Genomic DNA, 27,085 nt, shown 5'->3' on the forward strand with positions numbered 1-27,085 from the left:
CTCACTGCAACCTCTGCCACCTGTGTTCAAGCGATTCTCCTGCCTCAGCCTCCTGAGTAGTTGGGACTACAGGCACCTGCCATTGCGCCCGGCTAATTTTTGTATTTTTAATAGAGACGGGGTTTCACCGTGTTAGCCAGGATGGTCTCGATCTCCTGACCTCGTGATCCACCCGCTTCGGCCTCCCAAAGTGCTGGGATTACAGGCGTGAGCCATCGCGCCCAGCCCAACCACTGCGCCCGGCCCTCGCCCTCTTTAAAAAATTTATTTTTCCCTCCAATTTGGGTGACAGAGTGAGACCCTGTCCCCAAAAATAGATATTTTTAAAATTGACACATAATGATTGTTTTATATTTACATTTATGAGGTAAAATGTGATATTTTGATACATGTATATAATGTGTAATGATCAAATCAGAATAATTAGCATATTCATCACCTCAAACACTGCTTGCTTTTATATGCTAGTTATATGTAATATGTTGATATTCTGTAGATGGTGATATGAAGCTTTAGCAGCTCCTTTTGAACCTCTCAATCAAATTTCTCAATAAGTTAATTCCTAGAAAGTCGTGATAATTAGCCTTGTTATTTTGACTTTGATACGTTTAAATGCTATAAATATAACCATTTTTTTCTAACATCAGCACACACTATAAGTCTTATTACCTATTGATACCTAAATTACAAAATCTTAGTCATCTTAAATTTCCCTGTGCTATTCCGTATGTTATATTACAGGATCTCATGGTTTGTTTATTTATTTATTTATTTTGAGACAGAGTCTGGCTCTGTCACCCAGGCTGAAGGGTGGATCTCAGCTCACTGTAACGTCTATCTCCTGGGCTCAGGTGATTCTTATGCCTCAGCCTCCCAAGTAGCTGGGATTATAACCCTGCTCCACCACGCCTGGCTAATTTTTAAATTTTTAGCAGAGACGGGATTTTGTCATGTTGCCCAGGTTGGTCTCGAACTCCTGGATTCAAGTGATCCCCACACTTCGGCATCCCAATGTGCTGGGATTACAGGCGCAAGCCACTGTGCCCAGCAGTTTTTTTTTTTTTTTTTTTTTGAGATGGCGTCTTGCTCTGTCGCCCAGGCTGGAGTGCAGTGGCGGGATCTCAGCTCACTGCAAGCTCTGTCTCCTGGGTTCACACCATTCTCCTGCCTCAGCCTCCTAAGTAGCTGGGACTACAGGCGCCCACCACCTCACCCGGCTAGTTTTTTGTATTTTTTAGTAGAGACGGGGTTTCCTCATGTTAGCCAGGATAGTCTCGATCTCCTGACCTCGTGATCCGCCCGTCTCAGCCTCCCAAAGTGCTGGGATTACAGGCTTGAGCCAAGTTTCTTTATTTAAAAAGTAATTTAGGAAGGGTGCAGTGGCCTAATAATTCCTGTGGAGTGATATGGTGGAACAGTCCTGGATTTAGAGTAAGAAGGCCTGGATTCAGATACTGAGACCGTCATACTAACATTGTATCATTGAGGAAACTTTGAGCTTCAATTTCCCTTTCTCTCATTTTAGATAAGATTATCTTTTCTTCTCACCTCTTAATTATTGTGAGAATTACCATTGACATAATATGTGGAGAAGCTAAAAGTTAAAAAAAAAAAAATCCAACCTAAGCTATTGTTATTTCTTCTTGTTCTCATTCATTTCACAAACATTGGAAACCTAACATATGTTATATACTGGTGCTATAGTTATGAAAGATAGTACCTGCACTTAAAGGGCTGTCTTTCAAGGAGCTTTCAGAGTGTGTGTGTGTGTGTGTACGCGCGCAGGTGCACGCGCATGCACTAGGAGTAGGGTGGTAGGGTATTTGGTAAAGTAGACCTGTGCTATAGAATGTAAAACCAATAAGCTTAGGGTGAGCAACAAACTTAGGTGAGTTTGGGACCATATTTCCACAGTTCCAGAGGAGGAACGGGGAAAGGTTCCTGGAGGAAGTTATATTTGAACAGTCTTGAATTATGACAAGAATCCCGAAGGGCTTTGTGTGCTACAGGAAGTGTGTACGTTGAAGGATTTTAAGCAGTTAGGCTGATCACAACTGGTTTTTGAAAGTTCCTGTTGTCTGTGATGTATGCTTTGTTAACTTTCTTCTTTGTGCTTTATTATTATTTTTTTTACTACATCAAGAAGTGTCCTCTCCTCATACCTTAATATTAACTCTTTATCCTCTTCTAGTGCAGGTCCCATTTCTTGTGTGAAGCATTCTCCAATTATTTTAGCCTCCCTACTTATCTCGTTCTCTGAAACCATATTAGAAATATTAATAGTAACACACTTTAGTCCTTATTTGTTTTATGTTTATGTCCTTAAGTAGATTTTAAGTAAGAGAATGTTTCTTATGTGTGAATAGAAAGCATGTTAAAAAAAATTATTGCTTGATCTCTTTGTATTTTGTTTTTCAGGGTAGTAACAGATTATGGACAACAGTCCTTTTTAATTAATGTATCGTCATCATGGCTAATGAGGGCTGTCCCAAGGCTGCTGATAGTCCTTTTTCATCAGATAAACATGCCCAGCTCATCTTGGCCCAAATCAATAAGATGAGAAATGGACAGCATTTCTGTGATGTGCAGCTGCAAGTTGGAAAGGAAACTTTTAAAGCTCATCGGCTGGTTTTGGCTGCCAGCAGTCCTTACTTCGCAGCTTTGTTCACTGGAGGAATGAAAGAGTCCTCAAAAGATGTTGTACCAATTCTAGGAATTGAAGCAGGAATCTTTCAGATACTTCTAGATTTCATTTACACAGGTATGTTACATGAGCCTGTTGCTTTGACTGAAGAATGATTCAATCACTCATGCACTAATGTGGAAAAATAAATTGATCTAACTTTTTAATTACTCTAGAAGGTAATTTAGCAGCATGTTATTACATGACTGAAAATTTTGGATCTTTTGACCCGGTACTCCTTTTCTAGGAATCTGAAGGAATTAATTAGTGATGCAGGCACATATTTACAAACCAGGATTTTATTGTATCATTATTATTGTTATTTGATTTTTTTTTCGAGATGGGGTCTCTCTCTGTCACCCAGGTTAGAGTGCAGTGGGGCGATCTTGGCTCACTGCAACCTCTGCTTCCCAGGTTCAAGTGATTCTCCTGCCTAAGCCTCCCGAGTAGCTGGGACACAGACGCATGCCACCACACCTGGCTAATTTTTTTTTTTTTTTTAATTTTTGGTAGAGACGGGGTTTCACCGTGCTAGCCAAGATTGTCTCGATCTCCTGACCTCGTGATCTGCCCACCTTGGCCTCCCAAAGTGCTGGGATTATAGGCGCGAGCCACCGCACCTGGCCTGTGACTTTATTTATAGCAGTATGTAATTGAATAAACTCTTGTCTCAGTAAGTTTTATGGCTAAATAAATTATGATACATATATAGATCTCACAAATGAGATCTAACAAATCTTAAAATATATGTATACTATTATGGAGGAATGTTTATCATATATAAAATTTTAAAAATCAGAATATAAATAAACCCCTATTTTGTTGTAAACAAAACCCAAAAAACTTATGTGTATTTACACATGAGAAAGTGACCAGAATGTTAGATAACATTTTGGTAATTTGTTATTACATTAGGTAATTTTATATGTTATAACATTAGGTAATTTTTTTCCACAAAGTGTTTATAATCAGCATATGTTATTTTACTCAAAACTATTTCTTAAATGTTTTTTGAGGAGTTTTAATAACATTAGAGAATGTACTAGGCCGGGCGCAGTGGCTCAAGCCTGTAATCCCAGCACTTTGGGAGGCCGAGATGGGTGGATCACGAGGTCAGGAGATCGAGACCATCCTGGCTAACATGGTGAAACCCCGTCTCTACTAAAAAATACAAAAAACTAGCCGGGCGAGTTGGCGGGCGCCTGTAGTCCCAGCTACTCTGGAGGCTGAGGCAGGAGAATGGTGTAAATCCGGGAGGCGGAGCTTGCAGTGAGCTGAGATCCCGCCACTGCACTCCAGCCTGGGCGACAGAGCGAGACTCCGTCTCAAAAAAAAAAAAAAAAGAGAATGTACACAAGAGCACAGTGGTTCATGCCTGTAATCCCAGCGCTTCAGGAGGCCATTGTAAGAGGACTGCTTGAGGCCAGGAGTTCATGAATAGGCAGGACAACATAGCAAGACCCCATTTCTTAAAAAAAAATTTTGTTTGAGACAGGGACTCTCTCTGTTGTCCAGGCTGGAGTGCAGTCGTGCACTCACACCTCAATGCAGTCTTGATCTTCTGGGCTAAAGCAGTGCTACCATTTCACCATCCTGCATAGCTGTGACTACAGGTATGTGCCACCATGCCTGACTAATGTAAAACAAATTTTTTTGTAGAGACAGGGTCTCACTATGTTACCCAGGCTAAAAAAAATTTTTTTTTTTTTTTTTGAGACAGAGTCTCGCTCTATCGCCAGGCTGGAGTATAGTGGCGTGATCTTGGCTCACTGCAGCCTCCGCCTCCCAGGTTCAAGCAATTCTCCTGCCTCAGCCTCCTGACTAGCTGGGACTACAGGCATGCGCCACCACACCCAGCTAATTTTTATATTTTTAGTAGAGACCGGGTTTCATCATGTTGGCCAGGATGGTCTCGATCTCTTGACCTCGTGATCCACCTGCCTCGTCCTCCCAAAGTACTGGGATTACAGGCGTGAGCCACTGCGCTCAGCCAAAATTTTTTTTTTTTTTTTAATTAGCTGGGTGTGGTCGCTTGTGCCTTTAGTCCCAGCTAACGGGAGGCTGATGTGGGAGGATCCAGGAGTTTGAGGCTGTAGTGAGCTATGATCAAGCTGCTATACCCTGGACTGGGAGACAGAGTGAGACCCCATCTCTAAATAAATAAAATAAAACAACTGGGATGATGAGGAGGGGAGTAGGGGAGGGGGAAAGAAAGATAAGGCACACCAAAACGATGTATAGTCTTATATGATATGCAACAAATATGCATAGAAAAAAGATTTGAAAGGCTGAGGTAGGATGATCACTTGAGCCAAGGATCCTGAGGCTTCAATGAGTGATGATCATGCTACTGCACTCCAGCCTGGGCAACAGGACAAGACTCTGTCTCAAAAAAAAAAAAGAGAGAAAATATATATGAGGAGACACTACAGTATTAACACAATGTGTGTCTGTGTATGGAAAAATACGTTTTTCATTTTAGTTTTTCTGTCTTAAAGTTCTTTTTCCACAGTGAATATATATTACTCTTTGTGTGTGTGTGTGTGTGTGTGTGTGTATGACGGAGTTTCACTTTGTTGCCCAGGTTGGAGTACAGTGGCACAATCTTGGCTCATTGCAACCTCTGCCTACCAGTTTCAAGTGATTCTCCTGCTTCAGCCTCCCAAGTAGCTGGGATTATAGGTTTGCACTAACATGCCCAGTTAATTTTTGTATTTTTTTTTTTTTAGTAGAGATGGGTTTTCACCATGTTGGCCAGGCTGATCTCGAACTCCTGACCTCAAGTGATCCGCCCACCTCAGCCTCCTAAAGTGCTGGGATTACAGGCGAGAGCCACTGTGCCCAGCCTCTTTTATTTTTTATTTTGTGAGACAGATTCTTGCTTTGTCACCTACACTGGAATGTAGTGGCAAGATCATTGCAGCCTTCACCTCCTGAGCTCATCAAGCTATCCTCTCACCTCAGCCTCCTGAGTACCTGTAGGACCACAACACACACCATCATGCCAGGGTAATTAAAAAAAATTTTTTTTTGTAGAGATTATGTCTGGCTATGTTGCCCAGACTGGTCTCAAACTCCTAGGCTCAAGCAGTCCTCCCACTTCAGCCTTTCTAGTAGCTGAGACTACAGGTGCACACGCTGCCACACCTGGCTAATTTTTTTTTTTTTGAGGCGGAGTCGTGCTGGGCTTAGTGGTGCGCACCTGTAGTCCCAGCTACTCAGGAGGCTGAGCCAGGAGCATTGATTGAACCTAGGAGGCAGAGGTTGCAGTGAACAGAGACCATGCCACTGCACCCCAGCCTGGGCAACAGAGCAAGACCTTGTCTCAAAAAACAAACGAACAAAAAAGGCTGGGTGTGGTGGCTCACGCCTGTAATCCCAGCACTTTGGGAGGCTGAGGTGGGTGGATCACCTGATCCAGCACTGGGGAGAGTAAGACAAGGTCTCTAAATGCCATACAATGTTCATTTTTTGTTTGTGTTTGTTTTGAGACAGGGTGTCGTTCTGTTGTCCAGGCTGGAGTGCAGTGGCGCAATCTTGGCCCACTGCAACCTCTGCCTCCCGTGCTCAGGTGAGCCTCTCACCTCAGCCTCCCGAGTAGCTGGTACTACAGACACTCACCACCATGATCGGCTAATTTTCTGTATTTTTTTGTAGAGACAGAGTTTCACCACGTTGCCCAGGTTGATCTTAAACTCCTGGGCTCAAGCAATCCACCCACCTCAGCCTCCCAAAGTGCTGGGATTACAGGCGTGAGGCACCACACCCAGCACAATGCTAGTTTTTAATATTAGGAATAACCAAGAATCTATAACATAAGAGAAACTACTAAATACTCAAACTATGTATACCACTTTCTTTTCCAAGGGCTTCACTTTCTTTTTTAAATTTTTTTATTTTTTTTCAAGACAGAGTCTCACTATGTTGACCAGGATGCAGTACAGTGGTGCATTCTTGGCCCATTACAACCAGCACCTCCCAGGTTCAAGTGATTCTCCTGCCTCAGCCTCCCAAGTAGCCAGGATTACAAGTGCGCACCACCACAATCGGCTAATTTTTGTATTTTTAGCAGAGACGAGGTTTCACCATGTTGGTCAGGCTGGTCTCAACCTCCTGGCCTCAGTAAATGTTTGTTACATGCATATAACCTTATGTTAAAAGCATAGACTTTATTTGTTGTTGTTGCTGTTGTTGTTTGATTTTTTTCTTTCCAACTTTTAGGTTCAAGAGGTACATGTGTGGGTTTGTTGCATGGGTAAATTACGTGTCTTGGGGGCTTGGTATGTAGATAATTTTGTCCCCCAGATAATCAGTATAATACCTGATACATAGTTTTTCAATCCTTACCCTCCTCCTACCCTCCACTCTCAAGTAAACCCCACTGTGTATCCATGCCTTCTTGGTGTCCCTGTGTATGCAATGTTGAGCTCCCATTTATAAGTGAGAACATATGATATTTGGTTTTCTGTTCTTGTGTTAATTTGCTTAGAATCATGGCCTCCAGCTCCATGTGTGTTGCTGTAAAGCACATGATTTCCTTCTTTTTTATGGCAAAAGCATGGACTTTGATGTCAACCCCTACCTTGCAACTTGCTTTACCTTACAACTTGTGGACAAGTTACTTAAACTTTGATTCTGTTTCCTTAATATGTAAATAAGAAAAATAATATCTACCACATGGGAGTATAATAAGGGTTAAATTAACATATAAAGCAATTAATGCTGCACCTGGTTCATTGTAAGTTTTTCATAAATGTGTTAGGTATCGTTATCGTTTAAGTTTTGTGCTCTTTACACAAATCCTTGATTGCCTTTTTAAGCGTCTGTCTACTCTGCAAGCATCAGTGAAATCAAGTGTAATACTTTTTGAATATGGTAAGCCAATGTATGTGTTTACTTTATTGGCCATTTTGTCTTCCTACTTCTCTAGGTATAGTGAACATAGGTGTGAATAATGTCCAGGAGTTGATTGTTGCAGCAGACATGCTACAGTTGACTGAAGTTGTTCATCTTTGCTGTGAATTTCTGAAAGGACAAATTGATCCACTGAACTGCATTGGAATCTTTCAGTTCTCTGAGCAAATTGCCTGCCATGATCTCTTGGAATTCTCAGAAAACTACATTCATGTCCATTTCTTAGAGGTTCATAGTGGAGAAGAGTTCCTGGCACTTACAAAAGATCAGCTGATCAAAATTTTGCGAAGTGAAGAGCTTAGCATTGAGGATGAATACCAGGTCTTCTTAGCTGCAATGCAATGGATTCTGAAAGATTTGGGAAAAAGAAGAAAACATGTGGTAGAAGTGCTAGACCCAATTCGATTCCCTTTATTACCTCCTCAGAGACTTTTGAAGTATATAGAAGGTAACTTTTTTTGCTAAATATCAAATTAGTTGATTAATTATCCAGTGATGTGTTCTCTGAAATGTGGGAGAGTGTTTTCATTTTTTGGTTCAGTAACAGACATTTATTGAATGATTACTCTTTTTTTTTTTCTTTTTAAAAATGTATTGAATGATTATGTAAGATACAACTTTTGTGTTTTGTGGGTGGGCAGTAGTATTTTAATATTTCTACCTATTTTTATCAAAATCTTTCTTGAGATTGATTACTAAGGCAGATTAGTGTTATAGATAAAAATTACTGACAGAGCAACTAACATAACGACTGCTGTTGACAGAACCAGTTATTTCAGTGTAAGATTTCCTCTTGCTACTTTGAAAAATTAAGCAAAACCTAATACTTGGAGAAAATGCATACATTAAAAATAAAAAAACTCAATGAATCCTATAAGTCCCTTCATTATAAAATAAATTTGGTGTTGATATACTATTATAGCTTCTGAGTAGCCTTTGAATCATCTTTAGATTCTAAACTTAATTCTGAAAATATGTTTTACCATAGTATAAAATAGTTTGTATCTTTATATTAGAAAAACGATGTTTAAATTTATTTCTAAAAATTACTTTAGGCCAGGTGCAGTGGTTCATGCCTGTAATTCTAGCACTTTAGGAGGCCAAGGCAGGCAAATCGCTTTAGCCCGGGAATTCAAGACCAGCCTGGGCAACATGGTGAAACCCTGTCTCTACAAAAAAAAGGCAAAAAATTAGCCCGGCATGGTGGCATGCACTTGTAGTCCCTGCTACCTGGAAGGCTGAGGTGGGAGGATCACCTGAGCCCAGGAGGTCAAGGCTACAGTGAGCCAGGATTGTGCCACTGCTGTCCAGCTATTTCCTGTCTATTTTTGAGACAGGTCTCACCCTGTCATCCAGGATGGAGTGCAGTGGCGCAATCCTGCCTCACTGCAAACTCTGCCTCCTGAGCTCAAGTGGTACTCCCACATGAACCTCCTGAGTAGCTGGAACTATAGGCACATGCCACCACACTCGGCTAATTTTTGTATTTTTTGTAGCAGCAAGGTTTTCATTCACCATGCTGGCCAGGCTCAAGTGATCCACCCGACTTAGCCAAAGTACTGGGATTACAGGTGTGAGCCACCACATCCGGCCTGGAAATTCTTATACATGGGGGGATACTGTGAAGCATATATATTTTTTAGTTGCTGTTCTGCTTATATATGAAGCATATTTTTTAACAGCAACCTTTTTTGTTTTTCATTAGTGAAGAAAATGCTTTCCTTAAAATAGTACCAATATTTGGTATTGCAGGAAACAAACACCATTGTTTGATGATGATTTTTTATTTAATGATTGTTAAAGGTGTCTTATCTTTATAGAAATGTGTTTTTCCAATGTTACTTAAAAATTGTTTAAAACATTGTCTTTTTAAATATTGCTTTAGGAGTATCCGATTTTAATCTTCGTGTTGCATTGCAAACACTTCTGAAAGAGTACTGTGAAGTATGCAAATCTCCCAAAGAGAACAAGTTTTGTAGTTTTCTGCAGACATCTAAGGTTCGACCTCGGAAGAAAGCAAGAAAGTACCTGTATGCAGTAGGTGAGAGCCCTTTAAAAAGTAATAGAAATTATATTTGTGTTCCAGATCAAAACTTTTTAATATATTGTTGTTTTTACTATACATGTTAGAATATGTGGGTGTATTGAAGAGGCATATTAAATTTCACATACAGGCTACAGATTTATAAACTGCATTTATGTATTATGATAAATATGTCTAAAAAGAAATAGCTATTCATTTGATATCTGTTATTCTGTGATCTAAACCTTTGAGTTTATAGATTATCCAGTTATCAAATAAGTGACTAAAGAAGTACTGCTTTAAAAGTAAAAAATTTGAATTCTTGTGAAAAATAAAGAAAATAAATCTCAAGTTTTTAAACTATTCACAGTATCTTAGTCATTAGGAGTGATAGGAATCAATGGTCTCCAAAGTGTGGTTATAAAGGATGATCCATAGGAATATCAGCGGAACATACTACAACTTCTTCTTTTTTTTTTTTTTTTTTTTGAGGCGGAGCCTCACTCTGTCACCCAGGCTGAAGTGCAGTGGCATGATCTCGGATCACTGCAACCTCCGCCTCCTGGGTTCAAGCGATTCTCCTGCCTCAGCCTCCTGAGTAGCTGGGACTACAGGCGTGCACCACCATGCCCAGCTAATTTTTGTATATATATATATTTTTAAGTAGAGACAGGGTTTCACCATATTGGCCAGGCTGGTCTTGAACTCCTGACCTCGTGATCTGCCTGCCTTGGCCTCTTGAAGTGCTGGGATTACAGGCGTGAGCCACCGTGCCCGGCCACATATTACAACTTCTTTTCATTTTTATTTCAAAAAGCATTAACTTAAATCTGGGTGTCGTGGCTCATGGCCTGTAATCCCAGCACTTTGGAAGGCTTAGGTGGGAGGATTGTGTGAGGCCAGAAGTTCAAGACCAGCCTATGCAACCTGATGAAACCTTGTCTTTACACAAAAATACAGAAATTACCCTGGTATGGTGGTGTGTGCCTGTAGTCCCAGCTACTTGGGAAGCTGAAGTGGGAGGATCACTTGAGCCCAGGAGGCAGAGGTTGCAGTGAGCAGAGATTGTACCCTGCACTCCATCCTGGGCAACCGAGCAAGACACTGGTTCAAAAAAAGAAAAAAAAAGCATTAAGCTTTATTGGCATTTAAAATACATATAATATATAACATTGATACTTATATATAGTGAAGATCTATATGCATAATATAGTTTTTATGTAAGTACCTGATGTATGAGATAATTTATAATTTACACATATATAATTACAATTACATATATGTATTAATATTTAAGTATAATGCTTTTGGGTGCTTCTTAAAATTTTTTTGCTGATTGGATGTATAGTCAAAACAAGGATTTCATCAGGAGGTTGATGGGGGAGGATTGAGGCTGCAGTAAGCTGTGATCACATTACGGCACTCCAGCCTGGGTGACAGAGTGAAACCCTGCCTCAAACACACACACACACACACACACACACACACACACACACACACAGCTTTCAACTCACTATTTTTAATTGAAAAAGACACTAATGAAAGTTATAATGTTATAATGAAACTTTCCTAACTTAACTTAAGCAGTGCTGAGATTTATATTTCATATAATATTCTATTTATAACCAAGACTAAGTGGTAAAACACTGAGGCTGTCTTAATATTTAAGCCACAATCTTTCAGGAATTGGCAAATTTAAGAATATTACATTATATATAGAGGGAGAAAGTAAGCTCTAAACCATTTATTTCTTGTTATATAATAGTTATACTAAATGTTTAGCTGTAGAACACTAGATTTTCATTACTACCAGTTTTCTATTTAATAGTAAGGGATTTGCTATGTACTCCTTTTTCTTCTTTTGTTTAGGTGGATATACTCGGTTGCAGGGGGGTCGTTGGAGTGATAGCAGAGCCCTCAGCTGTGTGGAACGTTTTGACACCTTTAGCCAGTACTGGACCACTGTGTCTTCACTTCATCAGGCTCGAAGTGGGCTGGGAGTAACAGTTCTGGGAGGGATGGTCTACGCTATTGGAGGTAATAATAAAAATGTCTTATTTTCTTTATTAGTCTTGTTGGCTATATTCTAATATGCTTTATGATTTATATGTTGCTATGTGGTATACATATATCTAATTGTCCTCAATAAGTATTTACAGAAAGGATGGAAGGAAGGAAGGAAGGACGGGAGGAAGGAAGGCAGGGAGGGAGGGAGAGAGGGAGGGAAGGGGGAAGGGGGAAGGAGGAAGGGGAAAGGTGAAAGGGCGAAGGGAAAGGGGAAGGGGAAGGGCAAGATGGTGAATATTTCATATTGGATGAATACTGTGATTTATCACAAGCCAGAATACTTAGGTTTGGTTTTAATGAAAAGTGGTGGTGGGGTGTGGTGGCTCATACCTGTAATCCCAGCACTTTTGGAAGCCGAGCCAGAAGGATCACTTGAGCCCAGGAGTCTGAGATCAGCCTGGGCAATATATTGAGACTTTATCTCTAAAAAAATATTAAAAATGAGCCAGATGTGTGGCACATTTCTGTAGTCCCAGCTACTTGGCAGGATGATGTGGGAAGATTACTTGAGCCCGGGAGGCAGTGGTTGCAGTGAGCCATGATCGTGCCACTGTACTCCAGCCTGGGTGACAGAGCAAGACCCTCTCTCAAAAAAGAAAAGAAAAGTTGTTTATAGAATATGCAACTGCCTGGCGTAGTGGCTCACGCCTGTAATCCCAGCATTTCGGGAGGCCAAGACAGGCAGATCACCTAAGGTCAGGAGTTCAAGACCAGCCTGGCCAACATGGTGAAACCCTGTCCCTACTAAAACTACAAAAAAATTAGCTGGGCATGGTGGTGGGTGCCGGTAATCCCAGCTACTTAGGAGGCTGAGGCAGGAGAATCATTTGAACTCGGGAGGCGGAGATTGCATGCAGTGAGCCGAGATGGTGCCATTGCACTCCAACCTGGGCAACAAGAGCGAAACTCCGTCTCAAAAAAAAAAAAAAAAAAAGTGGCATCAAAATTTAGATCAATATTTATGATAGAATTTTTTTAATTCTGAAAGCTACATTATGATTCATTTTTAATAAACCAAGCAGTATGGATACTGGGTACATAAAAACCAAGTCAACAAGATAGAGGATATATTTCTTTTCGAAATCCTGGTGTTTTGTAAAACTACTTTTATGAATTATTAAATAATAAAATAACTGGGACTATAGGCATACATTACCATGTATGGCTCATTAACTATTTATTTATTTATTTGAGATGGAGTTTTGCTCTTGTTGCCCAGGCTGGAGTGCAATGGCGTAATCTCGGCTCACCGCAACCTCTGCCTCCCAGGTTCAAGCAATTCTCCTGCCTCAGCCTCCTCTGTAGCTGGAATTACAGGCATGCACCACCAACCCCGGCTAATTTTGTATTTTTAGTAGAGACAGTGTTTCTTCATGTTGGTCAGGCTAGTGTCAAACTCCCGACCTCAGGTGATCCATCCGCCTTGGCCTCTCAAAGTGTTGAGATTACAGGCATGAGCCACTACGCCTGGCCAATTTTTTTTTTTTTTTTTTTTTTTTAGAGATGGGGTCTCACTATGTTGCCCAGGCTGGTCTTGAACTCCAGAGCTCAAGTGATTCCCCTGTCTCAGCCTCCCACTTTAAAGTGCTGGGATTATGGATGTGAGCCATGGCACCCAGCCTGTATATTAAAAAAATTATAATTTTTTTATTTTTATTTTTATTTTATTTATTTTTCAGTGGGCCAGGTTTGGTGAGCCATCCCCACCCAGAACTTTTATAAATATTTTCTGATTATGGTACTGTCAATTTAAATTATGGCGATATAGGAACTATTTTATTTTTGTCTTTACTTTGGAGGGTATATAACTCAGAACTGTTTATTAAATCAAGAAATGACATGTGCATCAGAAAATTCCATCAAATAAATTAGAATTTTAAGCAATAACTTCTTGTCTGCATAAAGAGCACAATTCTATATAGTCTTTGACTACAACTTTAATAATTCCTTGTATGTGCCTTTTGTCAATTATGCGTAGGTTTATCACTTGAACTCTTCTGTTTAACCTAGGGTCAGAGGTCCATATGTGACACTTGCATATGTGTGTATTCCCTCCCCTGATACCACAGAAGTGCTTACAGAGGCTCTTCAAAACTGCTGTGACTTCGCTAGCTATTAATACGGTCAACATTGCTATCTTAAGATATTCCTTGGTGGCTCAAGCCTGTAATCCCAGCACTTTGGGAGGCCGAGATGGGCGGATCACGAGGTCAGGAGATCGAGACCATCCTGGCTAACACGGTGAAACCCCGTCTCTACTAAAAAACACAAAAAACTAGCAGGGTGTTGTGGCGGGCGCCTGTAGTCCCAGCTACTCGGGAGGCTGAGGCAGGAGAATGGCGTGAACCCGGGAGGCGGAGCTTGCAGTGAGCTGAGATCCGGCCACTGCACTCCAGCCTGGGCGACAAGGCGAGACTCCGTCTCAAAAAAAAAAAAAAAAGAAAAGAAAAAAGATATTCCTTAATATATAAATTTTGAATACTTTGAAAATTATAAAAGTTAGGTTTGTTGTAGAAAATTTTGCTACAACAGAAGCATATGAAAAAGAAAATTTTTGGCCGGGCGCGGTGGCTCAAGCCTGTAATCCCAGCACTTTGGGAGGCTGAGGCGGGCGGATCACGAGGTCAGGAGATCGAGACCATCCTGGCTAACATGGTGAAACCCCGTCTCTACTAAAAAATACAAAAAACCAGCTGGGCGAGGTGGCGGGCGCCTGTAGTCCCAGCTACTGCGGAGGCTGAGGCAGGAGAATGGCGTAAACCCGGGAGGTGGAGCTTGCAGTGAGCTGAGATCTGGCCACTGCACTCCAGCCTGGGCGGCAGAGCAAGACTCCGTCTCAAAAAAAAAAAAAAAGAAAATTTAAATTCTTTATGCCATAATCATACCACCCAGAATAATCACAGTTAACATTTTGGTTTAATTTCTTCCCGATACATACATATCTGGGTTCATATTCTAAATGTTGGGTTTTAAAAATTAAGATATAATTCACATACCAAAATTTAGAGAATATAGTTTAGTGGTTTTTAGCATAGTCACAGAGTTGTACAATCCTCACCACTATCTCATTCCAGAACATTTCATCACCCCAGAAAGAAACACTGTACCTGTCAGCAGTCACTCCCCATCTCTCCTCCTAAACCCTAGTAACCACTAATCTACTTTATGTCTTTATGGTCTTGCCTGTTCTGGACATTTCATATAAATGGAATCATATAATATTGTGTCTGACTTCTTTCAGTTAGCATGTCATAACACCTATCAGTATTTCATTTCTTTTTATGGCTGAATAATACTTTATCGTGTCGAAATAATCGTATTTTGTTTGTTTATTCATTCTGTAGTTGATGGACATTTACATTGTTTCCACTTAATATTCAAATAAAAGTTTTTGTGTAGATATAAGTTTGATTTCTTTTGGGTATATACTTAGGATTAGAATTGTTAGGTTATATGGTAACTCTGTATTTAACTTTCTTTTTTTTTTGAGACGGAGTCTCGCTCTGTCGCCCAGGCTGGAGTGCAGTGGCGCAATCTTGGCTCACTGCAACCTCCGCCTCCTGGGTTCACACCATTCTCCTGCCTCAGCCTCCCAAGTAGCTGGGACTACAGGTGCCCACCACCACGCCCAGCTAATTTTTTTTTGTATTTTTAGTAGATGGGGTTTCGCTGTGTTAGTCAGGATGGTCTCGATCTCCTGACCTCGTGATCCACCTGCCTCGGCCTCCCAAAGTGCTGGGATTACAGGTGTGAGCCACTGTGCCTGGCCTTCTGTATTTAACTTTTTGAGATATATATTGTTATTAACTTTTTCTTTTTTTGCTTTTTACTTATGTAAAACACTTTATTTAATTTAATTAATTAATTTATTTATTTGAGACGGAGCGCCCGGGCTGGAGTGTAGTGGCGTGATCTCGGCTTACTGCAAGCTCCGCCTCCCGGGTTCACGTCATTCTCCTGCCTCAGCCTCCTGAGTAGCTGGGACTACAGGTACCCGCCACCACGCCTGGCTAATTTTTTTTGTATTTTTAGTAGAGACAGGATTTCACCATGTTAGCCAGGATGGTCTCGATCTCCTGACCTCGTGATCCGCCTGCCTCGGCCTCCCAAAGTGCTGGGATTACAGGCGTGAGCTACTGTACCCGGCCTATTTATTTATTTTTTGAGATGGAATCTCGCTCTGTTGCCCAGGCTGGAGTGCAGTGGTGCGTTGTCGACTCACTGCAACCTCTGCCTCCTGGATTCAAGTGATGTCTCAGCCTCCCGCGTAGCTGGGATTACAGGCATGCGCCACCACGCCCAGCTAATTTTTGTATTTTTAGTAGAGATCGGGTTTCACCATGTTGGCCAGGCTGGTCTTGAACTCCTGAACTCAGGTGATCTGCCTGCCTTGGCCTCCCAAAGTGCTGGGATTACAGGGTGAGCCACCCCACCCGGCCCTTTTATTTTTATTTTTATTTTTTGAAATGGAGTCTCACTCTGTCACCCAGGCTAGAGGGCAGTGGCACACAGCAACCTCCACCTCCTGGGTTCAAGTGATTCTCCTGCCTCAGCCTCCCAAGTAGTTGGGATTACAGGCATAGACCACCATGCCTGGCCAATTTTGTTGTTGTTTGTTTGTTTTTGGTTTTGTTTTGAGACAGAGTCTCGCTTTGTCGCCAGGCTGTAGTGCAGTGGCGCGATCTCCACTCACTGCAATCTCTGCCTTTCCAGTTCAAGTGATTCTCCTGCCTCAGCCTCCTGAGTAGCTAGGATTGCAGAAGTGCACCAACATGCCCGGCTAATTTTTCTATTTTTAGTAGAGACGGGGTTTCACCATGTTGGTCAGGCTGGTCTAGAACTCCTGACCTCATGATCCACCCACCTTGGCCTCCCAAAGTGCTGGGATTACAGGCGTGAGGCACCGCGCCCAGCCAGATTTCTTCTTTCAAGAAGTAACTTTTTAGATCTTTAGTGCATTTAAAAAATTGTCTATTTTGTTGATTTGTAGGTGCATCAGGGTTCCCAAGACCACTCTCAAGTTTAGTGATTTGCTAAAAGGACTTATAAGATTTAGCATGTAATTGTATCCACAGCTAAGATTTATTATAGCGAAATGTACAAAACAAAATCAGCAAAAAGAAAAGGCACATGTGATGAAGTTTGGAAAGAACCAGTTGACAGCTTTCCAGAGTCCTCACTCAGTACAGTCACACATGACATGCTTAATTCCTCAGCAATTAGTAGTGACAACATGTGGGAAGTATTGTCTACCAGGGAAGCTCATTAGAGACATAGTGCCCAAGGCTTTTGCAGGCAGCTGATCACATAACCTCTTTCTTCCTAGCACATACCAAAATCCCAGACCCTCAGAAGGAAAGCCTATATTCAGCATAAATCACATTGTTTGTACAGTTCAAGCACAGTAAGCCACTCTTACCATTTTGGGAAAATTTTGTATCAGTGGAGGGAACTGTCAACCAGCCATATTCCCAGATTCCAGCAAAGGATCAACCTTCCAAGTAGGCCTTTCTTTTCTTTCTTTTTTTTTTTTTTTTGAGATGGAGTCTCACTCTGTCGCCCAGGCTGGAGTGCAGTAGCGCTGTCTCCGCTCACTGCAAGCTCCACCTCCCGGGTTCACGCCATTCTCCTGCCTCAGCCTCCCGAGTAGCTGGGACTACTGGCGCCCGCCACTACGCCTGGCTAATTTTTTGTATTTTTGGTAGAGATGGGGGTTTCACAGTGTTAGCCAGGATGGTCTCGATCTCCTGACCTTGTGATCCGCCCACCTCAGCCTCCCAAAGTGCTGGGATTTACAGGCGTGAGCCATCGTGCCTGGCCCCCAAATAGGCCTTTCTAAGGACAGGCATTTTTAGGCCTGCTATGTAAACTGTTTTCTGTACAATAGGAATTTTGTTTATATTCAGGATTCTAGGCCCTCATAAAGTCATATGTGCTATAAATACCTTCTCCTACTCTGCTGCTTCATCTTTTACTCTCTTTATGGGATCCTTTGATGAACAGATATTTTTAATTTTAGTGTAGTCAAATCTCTTATTTTTTTCCCTGTATGGTTAATGTTCTTGCATCTTATTTAAGACATCTTTTCCTACTCCAACATCATAAGGACCTATACCTTCATTGTTTTATACAGTTTTATAGTTTTTCTATTCACATTTATGTCAGTAATCTACCTGGAATTTAGTTTTTATGGATAATATGCAGTAAGGCATTAGTTTCATTTTCCTTCCGATGTATAATACATTATCCTAGCATGAAAGATTGTTGTTTCCCCACTGCTCTGTAGTGCTAACTCTGTCTTCCATCAAGCAATCATATATGTATGTCTCTGTTCCTAGAATTTCTTTTCTGTTTCATTAGTCTCTGTCTATCCCTTTTTAAATTACTATGGCTTTGTTATATGTCTTGATATATGATGGGACTGTTTCTTCTTCTTTTCTGAGAATGCGTGGCTCTTCTAGGCTCTTTGTACTTTCATATACATTTTAGAATCAGTTTGTCAAATCTGTTAAAAAATGGATTTTTTTGATTGGGAATACATTAAATCTATAAATCAATATGGGGATAACTATCATCTTTACATTGACTCTTTTTTTTAAATAGGAAAATCTTCATGATACATTGACTCTTATAATTCATGAACATTATTCATCTCTTCATTTATTTAGATGTTCCATAATTTAAAACTTTAAGTAAAATTTATAAATGTTATCTATAGAGGCCTTGCATAATCTTTGGTTAGATTTACTACTAAATATCTTATTTAAAAATTCTAAATTAGCTGGACATGGTGGCACATGCTTATAGTCCTAGCTACTTGGGAGGCTGAGGCAGGAGGATCACTTGAGTCCAGGAGTTCAAAGCTTCAGTGAGTGATGATTGTGCCACTGCACTCTAGCCAGATTCTGTCTCTAAAAATAAATAAATAAATAAATATCAAAAAAAAGAAAATTTGGGTATCTTTTTAAAATTTTTTCATTTTTAGGCTGGGTGCAGTGGCTCATGCCTGTAATCCTAGCACTTTGGGAGGCCGAGGCGGGCGGATCACAAGGTCAAGAGATGGAGACCATCCTGGCTAACACGGTGAAACCCTGTCTCTACTAAAAATACGAAAAATTAGCCAGGTGAGGTGGCGGGCACCTGTAGTCACAGCTACTCGGGAGGCTGAGCAGGAGAATGGTGTGAACCCAGGAGGCAGAGCTTGCAGTGAGCCGAGATTGCACCACCACACTCCAGCCTGGGCAACAGAGTGAGACTCCGTCTCAAAAAAAATTCATTTTCTGTTTGTTGTTAGAAAAGGATTACATTAAAACTCAAATTGTACTAGGGCCAGCCACCCAAACTACTATGTGAAAAAAAATATAGAAGTGTTAAAATGCAAATTGCATCCTAAAACATTACATGGATTGTTTGAGTGATAGAAATAGATAATAGGAAAATTGTGCCTGTTTCATAAGTGGGCTTTAATAAATGACAGTGCTCCAGATTCAAAATAATGCTTGACAGGCAAATGAAAGTTAATGAATAGTATAAAATCAGACATAATGGTTGAATTTTTGACGATAGGGAATACTGCTGAATATTGTATTACGGTGCTAGTCTATTAGCATTGCTAAACTTTCTAATATATGTCTCTTTTATTTAACTCAGGTGAAAAGGATTCAATGATTTTTGATTGTACTGAATGCTATGATCCAGTTACTAAACAGTGGACAACTGTAGCTTCAATGAATCATCCTCGCTGTGGCTTAGGCGTGTGTGTGTGTTATGGGGCTATCTATGCTTTGGGTAATTATGCTGTTCAGTTTAAAGATAGCTAATATTATTTATGTATTTATTTTTAATTTTCATTTTTGTGGATACGTAATAAGTATATATATTTATGGGGCACATGAGATATAGGCACATAATGTGTAATAATCACATCATGTAAAATGGGATATCTATCTCCTCAAGTATTTATCCTTTGTGTTATAAACAATCCAGTTATACTCTTCTAGTTATTTTTAAATGTACAATTAAATTATTATTGACTATAGTCACCCTATTGCGCTATCAAATACTAGGTCTTATTCATTCTTCCTTTTTTTTTTGTATTCATTAACCATGCCCACCTCCTCCCTCCCCACCCCCACTACACTACCCTTCCCAGCCTCTAGTAACCATCCTTCTGCTCTCTGTCTCCATGAGTTCAATTGTTTTGATTTTTAGATCCCACAAAGAAGTGAGAATATGAAATGTTTGTAAAGATAGCTAATATTATTTAAATTATTGGGTTCTGATGACTTTAGAGATGTTCTTTTCCTCTTTTCAGCTCTTTACATTCTTTTTTTAAAAACCAACTGGCTTTAGTCTGTATACTCTGGAGGCTGGGCAAGGTCTTAGGGGAAGGTATAGGTAGGGGTCAGGGGTTGGAGGGGTTGGAGGGGGTGCCCAGTTGGCTGGCTGACCAAACTGCTAGTCATACACATTCTTCTGCAGGTATCTCTGGAGCTACTGTATGCTGTAGATGTGCTTGTCAGCTCTTTAAATTCTTATTCTTAAAATTGTATTACTGGAGATAAAATATAGATGAGACATCCAGTGCAGTACTTTAGCTGAGTAGTTAAATCTCATTATTTTAATTAAGTGTATAACTTTTTTTTAGCACTCTGCATAGTGGCCTAATTATGTTTAATATAAGAAAACAGATGCCAAAAAATTAAATATATCACAAGGAAGTTCTGTGCTATATTATTTTTATTCTTGTAGATGTAGTGAATGATTATGAGCTATTCTACTTTGAATATCTGTGTAATAAATGTTACAATCAAGGTTGTTCCTAGGGAAAGTTATAAGTTGACATAGCTTTCAGCCTCCCCTATTTTCTCCTTGTCACTCCTTCAATTCACTGTAACTCAGTGTCTTCCCCTCATCCAAACCTATTGTGCAAAAAATATCAGTTACCTTAAGGTGAATTTAATCTATTATATTTTATTACCTCCATAAGTATCTGCATTTTTCAGTTAATTGTGGGAAATAATATTTTAAACTTTAAGAATTGGAGAGTGTTGGCCGGGCGTGGTGGTTCACGCCTGTAATCCCAGCACTTTGGGAGGCTGAGGTGGGCGGATCACAAAGTCAGGAGATCAAGACCATCCTGGCTAACACGGTGAAACCCTGTCTCTACTAAAAATACAAAAAGAATTAGCTGGGCGTGGTGGCGGGCGCCTGTAGTCCTAGCTACTTGGGAGGCTGAAGCAGGAGAATGGCTTGAACCTGGGAGGCGGAGCTTGCAGTGAGCCTGAGCCTAGACTGTACCACTGCACTCCAGCCTGGATAACAGAGCGAGACTGCATCTCAAGAAAAAAAAAAAAAGGGCTGGGTGCTGTGGCTGAAGCCTGTAATCCCAGCACTTTGGGAGGCCGAGACGGGTGGATCACGAGGTCAGGAGATTGAGACCATCCTGGCTAACACGGTGAAACCCCGTCTCTACTAAAAAATACGAAAAATTAATTGGGTGAGGTGGCGGGTGCCTGTAGTCCCAGCTACTCGAGAGGCTGAGGCAGGAGAATGGGGTAAAACCCGGGAGGTTGAGCTTGCAGTGAGCTGAGATCCGGCCACTGCACTCTAGCCTGGGCCACTGAGCAAGACTCTGTCTCAAAAAAAAAAAAAAAAAAAAGAATTAGAGAGTGTTAAGAAAATGTTATTGTGGGGATAAAGGGCCTTTCTGAAGTTCCTGAAATTAACCAAATACACAGTGTGCTCTGATTAGGCTTAGAGCTGGCCTTGATTAGGATAAACATTCTGAATAGCCAAAAGTCATTTCAAAAGGTAGTTTTGCAAAATACCGTCTTTTCCATGCAATATATTGAAGTTTTGGGGCTTTCTTTGTTTTGTTTTGTTTTAGTCTTTAGTGAAAAATAGGGAGTTAAAAGACTTGAATTCTTTTTTTTTTCTCAAAAGAGCATCAGTTATGCAAAGGACCTGAGTTCTACTCGTGGTCAAATTCTAACTTTTTCATGGGATCGTGGAACAGATAACCTCTTTGGTTCATGTGATATCTACAATATGAAGTAATTGGTTTGGATGTTTTGTAAGGTCTTTGTCATAAATAAGATTCTTTTATCCCAGAAACGAACATTTTTCTGTTTCATTACAGGTGGATGGGTTGGAGCTGAGATAGGGAACACCATTGAAAGATTTGATCCTGATGAAAATAAATGGGAAGTAGTTGGTAACATGGCTGTGTCACGCTACTACTTTGGGTGCTGTGAAATGCAAGGTAATCACTTTATAAAATATTTTTCCTCAAAATGTAGTTCTGAAAAACTTTGAGTTTGAGGCCTTATTTTCACAAAAGCATATTTTAGGTCTGTTGGTATTGAATGACTGATACTAGCAGCATAAAAGTTCTGCTTTTTACCTCCTATCATTGACTTTTATTTCTGTATTGCCAAAATAATTGATTTTTTCGAAATAAACAAGGCTATCATTAAAAATTGCAAGTAAGCAGGAATATCTGACTAGCACAATAAACATTCGAAGTGTTATCTGTTACTGTCTTTTCTCTCCCATGAACATCTAAGTAAATATTTCTAAGTAGGGAGAGAATATCAGAAACAATTTTGGGGCGTGGTGGCTCATGCCTATAATCCCAGCACTTTGGGAGCCTGAGGCAGTAGGATCATCTGAGGTTAGGAGTTCGAGACCAGCCTGGCCAACGTGGTGAAACCTCATTTCTACTAAAAATGCAAAAATTAGCTGGGCATGGTACCACACTCCTGTAATCCCAGCTACTGGGGAGGCTGAGGCAGGATAATTGTTTGAACCCAGGAGGTGGAGGTTGCAGTGAGTGAGATGGTGCTACTGTACTGCAGCCTGGGTAACAGTGAAACTCTGTCTCAAAAAATAAATAAAAATAAATTGTTTTCATGGTCTCTATAGGCTTCTTTAGCATTTTTTTTTTCTATAAAGTACTTTGTGATTCAGTTCACATAGCATATAATCCTGTGACAGATTTAAATAATTATATGTTGCATATTAAAGTGGTATACAAACATTATTTTGATTGTCTGCTATACTCTGAGAGTTAGGTAGTAAGATGTTTTAACTAGAACCTGATTCTGTCTAGGATTGGAGAGCTGATTTATATGCACCTGTGGAGAAGAAAGCAACTTTCCCGTTGTTATATGACAGCCTAATCTGCTCAACTTCCTTCTGCTTTGTGGTTACCTTCTCTGATTTCTATTAGCAAATTATGTGGTGCAGACTATATCTTACTGTTTAATATCATGTCTCCTAGTTGTTTTATATTTATTATTTTTATCATCCCATCTAAAATCATAGAGCTACCTAGAAAGGGATCTTTGAACTTACCTATTTCAACTTCTTTAAGTTATAAATGAGGAAGCTGAAGATCAGGAAGGTTGTGAGTTGTCTTTTCTCATGGCTAATTACTGACAAGGCTGGAACTAAAATACCAGGTTTACTATACTAACATTTAGCCCACATTTCTTTTTTCTTTTTTTGTTTTTTGTTTTTTGAGATGGAGTCTTGCTCTGTCACCCAGGCTGGAGTGCAGTGGTGCGATCTTAGCTCAGTGCAGGCTCCACCTCCCAGGTTCACACCATTCTCCTGCCTCAGCCTCCGGAGTAGCTGGGACTACAGGCACCCACCACACCTGGCAAATTTTTTGTATTTTTAGTAGAGACGGGGTTTCACTATGTTAACCAGGATGGTCACAATCTCCTGACCTCGTGATCCGCCCGCCTTGTTCTCCTAAAGTGCTGGGATTACAGGCATGATCCACTGCACCCAGCCTAGCCCACATTTCTTAAAATATAATTCTTTGTAACTCCTCACTTTAGAAGATGAAGTATAACACTAGAGATTCAAAAATAATTGTAGATTGTAGATTGTTTATAAGGAAATTTTATGTAAATTACATTATATTTTACTGTAGTAGTTGTTTTTGTTTTTGTTTTTTGAGACAAGTTCTGACTCTGTTGCCCAGGCTGGAGTGCAGTGGTGCAATCTTGGCTCATTGCAACCTCTGCCTCCCAGACTCAAGCCATCCTCCCACCTCAGTTGCCTAAGTAGCTGGGACTGCAGGCACACACCACCATGCCTGACTAATTTTGTATTTTTTGTATTTTTTGCCCAGGTTGGTCTTAGGCTCAAGTGATTCGCCTTCCCTGTCCTCCCAAAGTGCTGGGATTGTGAACCACTACACCCAGCTGTGTACTGTAGTAATTGATTCTGATACCTTAATTTAGCCACATACTATTTAAATTTAAATTCCCTACTTTATGTCCATCTGAGCAACAGATAGGCTGTCACTAAAGAGGGCCATGTAATTCCCAGCTTAAGTGCATAACATTTTTTAGGGAAAAAAAATCCATTTTCCTTTCCTGTTTTATCTGTGGGTGGATCTGGAGCCTGAGATCACCAAGCAGATAATTAGATAGAAAATCCTCAGCTAACAGATTATTTCAAGTTCTTTGAAAACTCAATGCTATTTTAAATTAATTCCACTAATTTTTTACAACTTGCTGAATAGTGAGGTGATAAACTTGACAAAGTTGATTTTCTCTCTTAAATAAAATTTTAAGCCCTAGATTAAACATAGCATCGGCATAGGAAACAGATCACAGTCATTACTTTTCATCACTATTTGTATCTCACTTTCTGTAGCATCTGAGCAAAAATATTCCATTTCCAGGTTTAATTTATGTAATTGGGGGCATCAGCAATGAAGGAATAGAACTTCGTTCTTTTGAAGTCTATGATCCGCTTTCTAAGCGTTGGTCTCCACTTCCTCCAATGGGAACCAGGAGAGCATATCTTGGCGTGGCTGCACTCAATGACTGCATCTATTCTATTGGAGGATGGAATGAGACCCAAGATGCTCTTCATACTGTAGAAAAATATTCCTTTGAAGAGGTAGGTTGGATGATTTCAGATTTTTAGTATCCTGGTATTCTTTTAATGTCTGCAAGATCTGTGGTGATGCACTTTCTTTCACTCATGATATTGATCATTTGTGGATTTTTTTTCCCTTTTTTCTTTCCAAAGAGGAAACTTTTGGTGTCATTGCTTTTCTTCTGTTGTCAGTTTTCTGTTTTATTTATTTCTGTTCTTATTTTTTCGTTTTTCCTATTTGTTTTTGATTGAGTTTGCTCTTCTTTTTCTAGGTGTTTTTTTTTTTTAATTTTTTTAAGAGACAGGGTCTTGCTCTGTCGCACATGCTGGAGAGCACTGATATAATCATAGTTCACTGTAACATTGAACTCCTGCCCAGTTAATTTAAAAAACCTTTTTTTTTGGTACTGCTGGGTGTGGTGGCTCAAGCCTGTAATCCCAGCACTTTGGGAAGCCAAGATGAGAGGATAGCTTGAGCCCAGGAGTTCAAGACCAGCCTGAACAACATAGTGAGACTGTCTGTATAATAAATAACAAAATTAGTTGGGCATGGTGGTATGCACCTGTGGTTCTAGCTACTCAGGGGGCTCAGGTGAGAGGATCACTTGAGCCTAGGAGGTCAAGGCTGCAGTGAGCTGTGATCAAGCCATTGTGCTCCAACCTCAGTAACAGTAAGAGACCCTCGCTCAAGAGTAATTTTTTTTTTTTCGAGACGGAGTTTTGCTTTTGTTGCCCAGGCTGGAGTGCAGTGGCACAATCTCGCCTCACTGCAACCTCTGCCTCCTAGGTTCAAGCAATTCTCCTGCCTCAACATCCTGAGTAGCTGGGATTTCAGGCATGCACCACCATACCTGGCTAGTTTTGTATTTATAGTGGAGATGGGGTTTATGTTGGTCAGGCTGGTTTCGAACTCCCAACATCAGGTGATCCGCCCGCCTCAGCCTCCCAAAGTGCTGGGATTACAGGCATGAGCCACTGCACCTGGCTGATTTTTTTTTTTTTTTTTTTCCTAGGGTTAGGGTCTCGCTGTGTAACCCAGACTAATCTCAAACTCCTGGTCTTAAGTGATTATCCTTCCTTGGCATCCCAAACCACTGGCATTACAGATCTTTGGGAGCCACTGCACTCCCCAAATCCCAATAATCTCAGCTCTTTTTTTCTAGATTCTTAAAGTGGAAGCTTAGATGATTGATTTTAGACCTTCCTTTTTCTATAATAGAAACTGTAAATTCTCTTCAAGCACTGCTTTAACTTCATCCCACATATTTTGATATGTTTGCCTTTTAATTAGTTAGCATTTATATTAAAATATAAAAATGGCCTTGCCATTTGTTTTCTGTTTATGAAATCCATTCTTTGATTCTTTTTTCTTCTTTTCGTCTTTATGTTGATTGTTTTAGTATTCCATTTTATCTCTTTTATTGTCTAGTTAGCTGTATTTCTTCACCTTTTTTCTTGGTAATTACTTTAGGGTTTTGTGGGTGGAAAAAACATACTCAACATGTTTTCTACTCTGATCTCACATCACAACAATCATCAACACAGAAAACTTCTGTGACTAAATGTGTGTGGGTTTTCCCCTACACATCAAGCAGCAGATACCAGCTAGGTGTCCTCTCATTCAGTTAAATTCTGATACTGTCTACCTGGAGATAGCCTCAGACCCCACAGGTTGAGGGCTCAGTCCCCAAGACTGCCCCCTCCTTCAGGCACTATTCCAAGTCCAGGCCTCTGGAACTTCTCACCAACTGGCTCCAAGTTGGGGTTCTCACAACACCCTGTTTGGAGTCAATTAATTTGCTAGAGTGACTCACAGAACTCACGGAAACACTTACTTATATTTACCAGGTTGTTATAAGGGATATTGCATAGGATACAGATGAAGAGATGCATAGGGGAGGTATAGGGGAATGGCATGCTACTTTTATGACCTCTTTGGTTATGCCACCCTCTAAGAACTGCCAGGTGTTCAACTATCAGGAAGTTCTCCAAACTCAGTCCTTTTGGGTTTTTTGTTGTTGTTGTTTCTTTGTTTTTGTTTTTTAGACAGAGTCTTGCTCTGTCACTAGGCTGGAGTGAAATGGCACGATCTAGGCTCACTGCAACCTCCGCCTCCTGGGTTCAAGAAATTCTCCTGCTTCAGCCTCCCAAGTAGCTGGGACTACAGGCACACACCACCATGCCTAGCTAATTTTTGTATTTTTATTATAGACGGGGTTTCACCATGTTGGCCAGGATGGTCTTGATCTCCCTCAGCCTCCCAAAGTGCTGAGATTACAGGTGTGAGCCACCATGCCTGGGCTGGTTTTTCTGGAGGCTTCATTACATAGACATGATTGATTATATCATTGGGTATCCACTTAACCTTCAGCTCCTCTCCCCTCTCCAGAAGTCAGGGGATGGGACTGAAAGTTCTAATTCTGTAATCATGCCTTGGTCTTTCTGGTGAGCATCCCTAATTCTGAAGCTAACTACGGGCTTCCAGCCATCAGTCA

The 27,085-nt window shown here is 40.5% G+C and overlaps 1 protein-coding gene across 2 annotated transcripts in view; it reads left to right on the plus strand.

Moving 5' to 3' along the window:
- The window catches only part of IPP (intracisternal A particle-promoted polypeptide), a 41,010-nt gene that overhangs the window by 2,192 nt on the left and 11,733 nt on the right, over positions 1–27,085 (plus strand). For both annotated transcript variants that reach the window (XM_023221475.1, XM_023221477.2), the window contains 7 exons: positions 2,419–2,761; positions 7,614–8,045; positions 9,483–9,638; positions 11,490–11,657; positions 19,338–19,475; positions 21,829–21,951; positions 24,391–24,611. In XM_023221475.1, the coding sequence (XP_023077243.1) occupies positions 2,470–2,761; positions 7,614–8,045; positions 9,483–9,638; positions 11,490–11,657; positions 19,338–19,475; positions 21,829–21,951; positions 24,391–24,611 (1,530 nt within the window). In that variant the 5' untranslated portion in view covers positions 2,419–2,469. The remainder of the gene's footprint in view (positions 1–2,418; positions 2,762–7,613; positions 8,046–9,482; positions 9,639–11,489; positions 11,658–19,337; positions 19,476–21,828; positions 21,952–24,390; positions 24,612–27,085) is intronic.

The sequence above is a fragment of the Piliocolobus tephrosceles genome, chromosome 1 (genome assembly GCF_002776525.5).
Source record: "Piliocolobus tephrosceles isolate RC106 chromosome 1, ASM277652v3, whole genome shotgun sequence".
NCBI classification, from domain to species: domain Eukaryota; kingdom Metazoa; phylum Chordata; class Mammalia; order Primates; family Cercopithecidae; genus Piliocolobus; species Piliocolobus tephrosceles.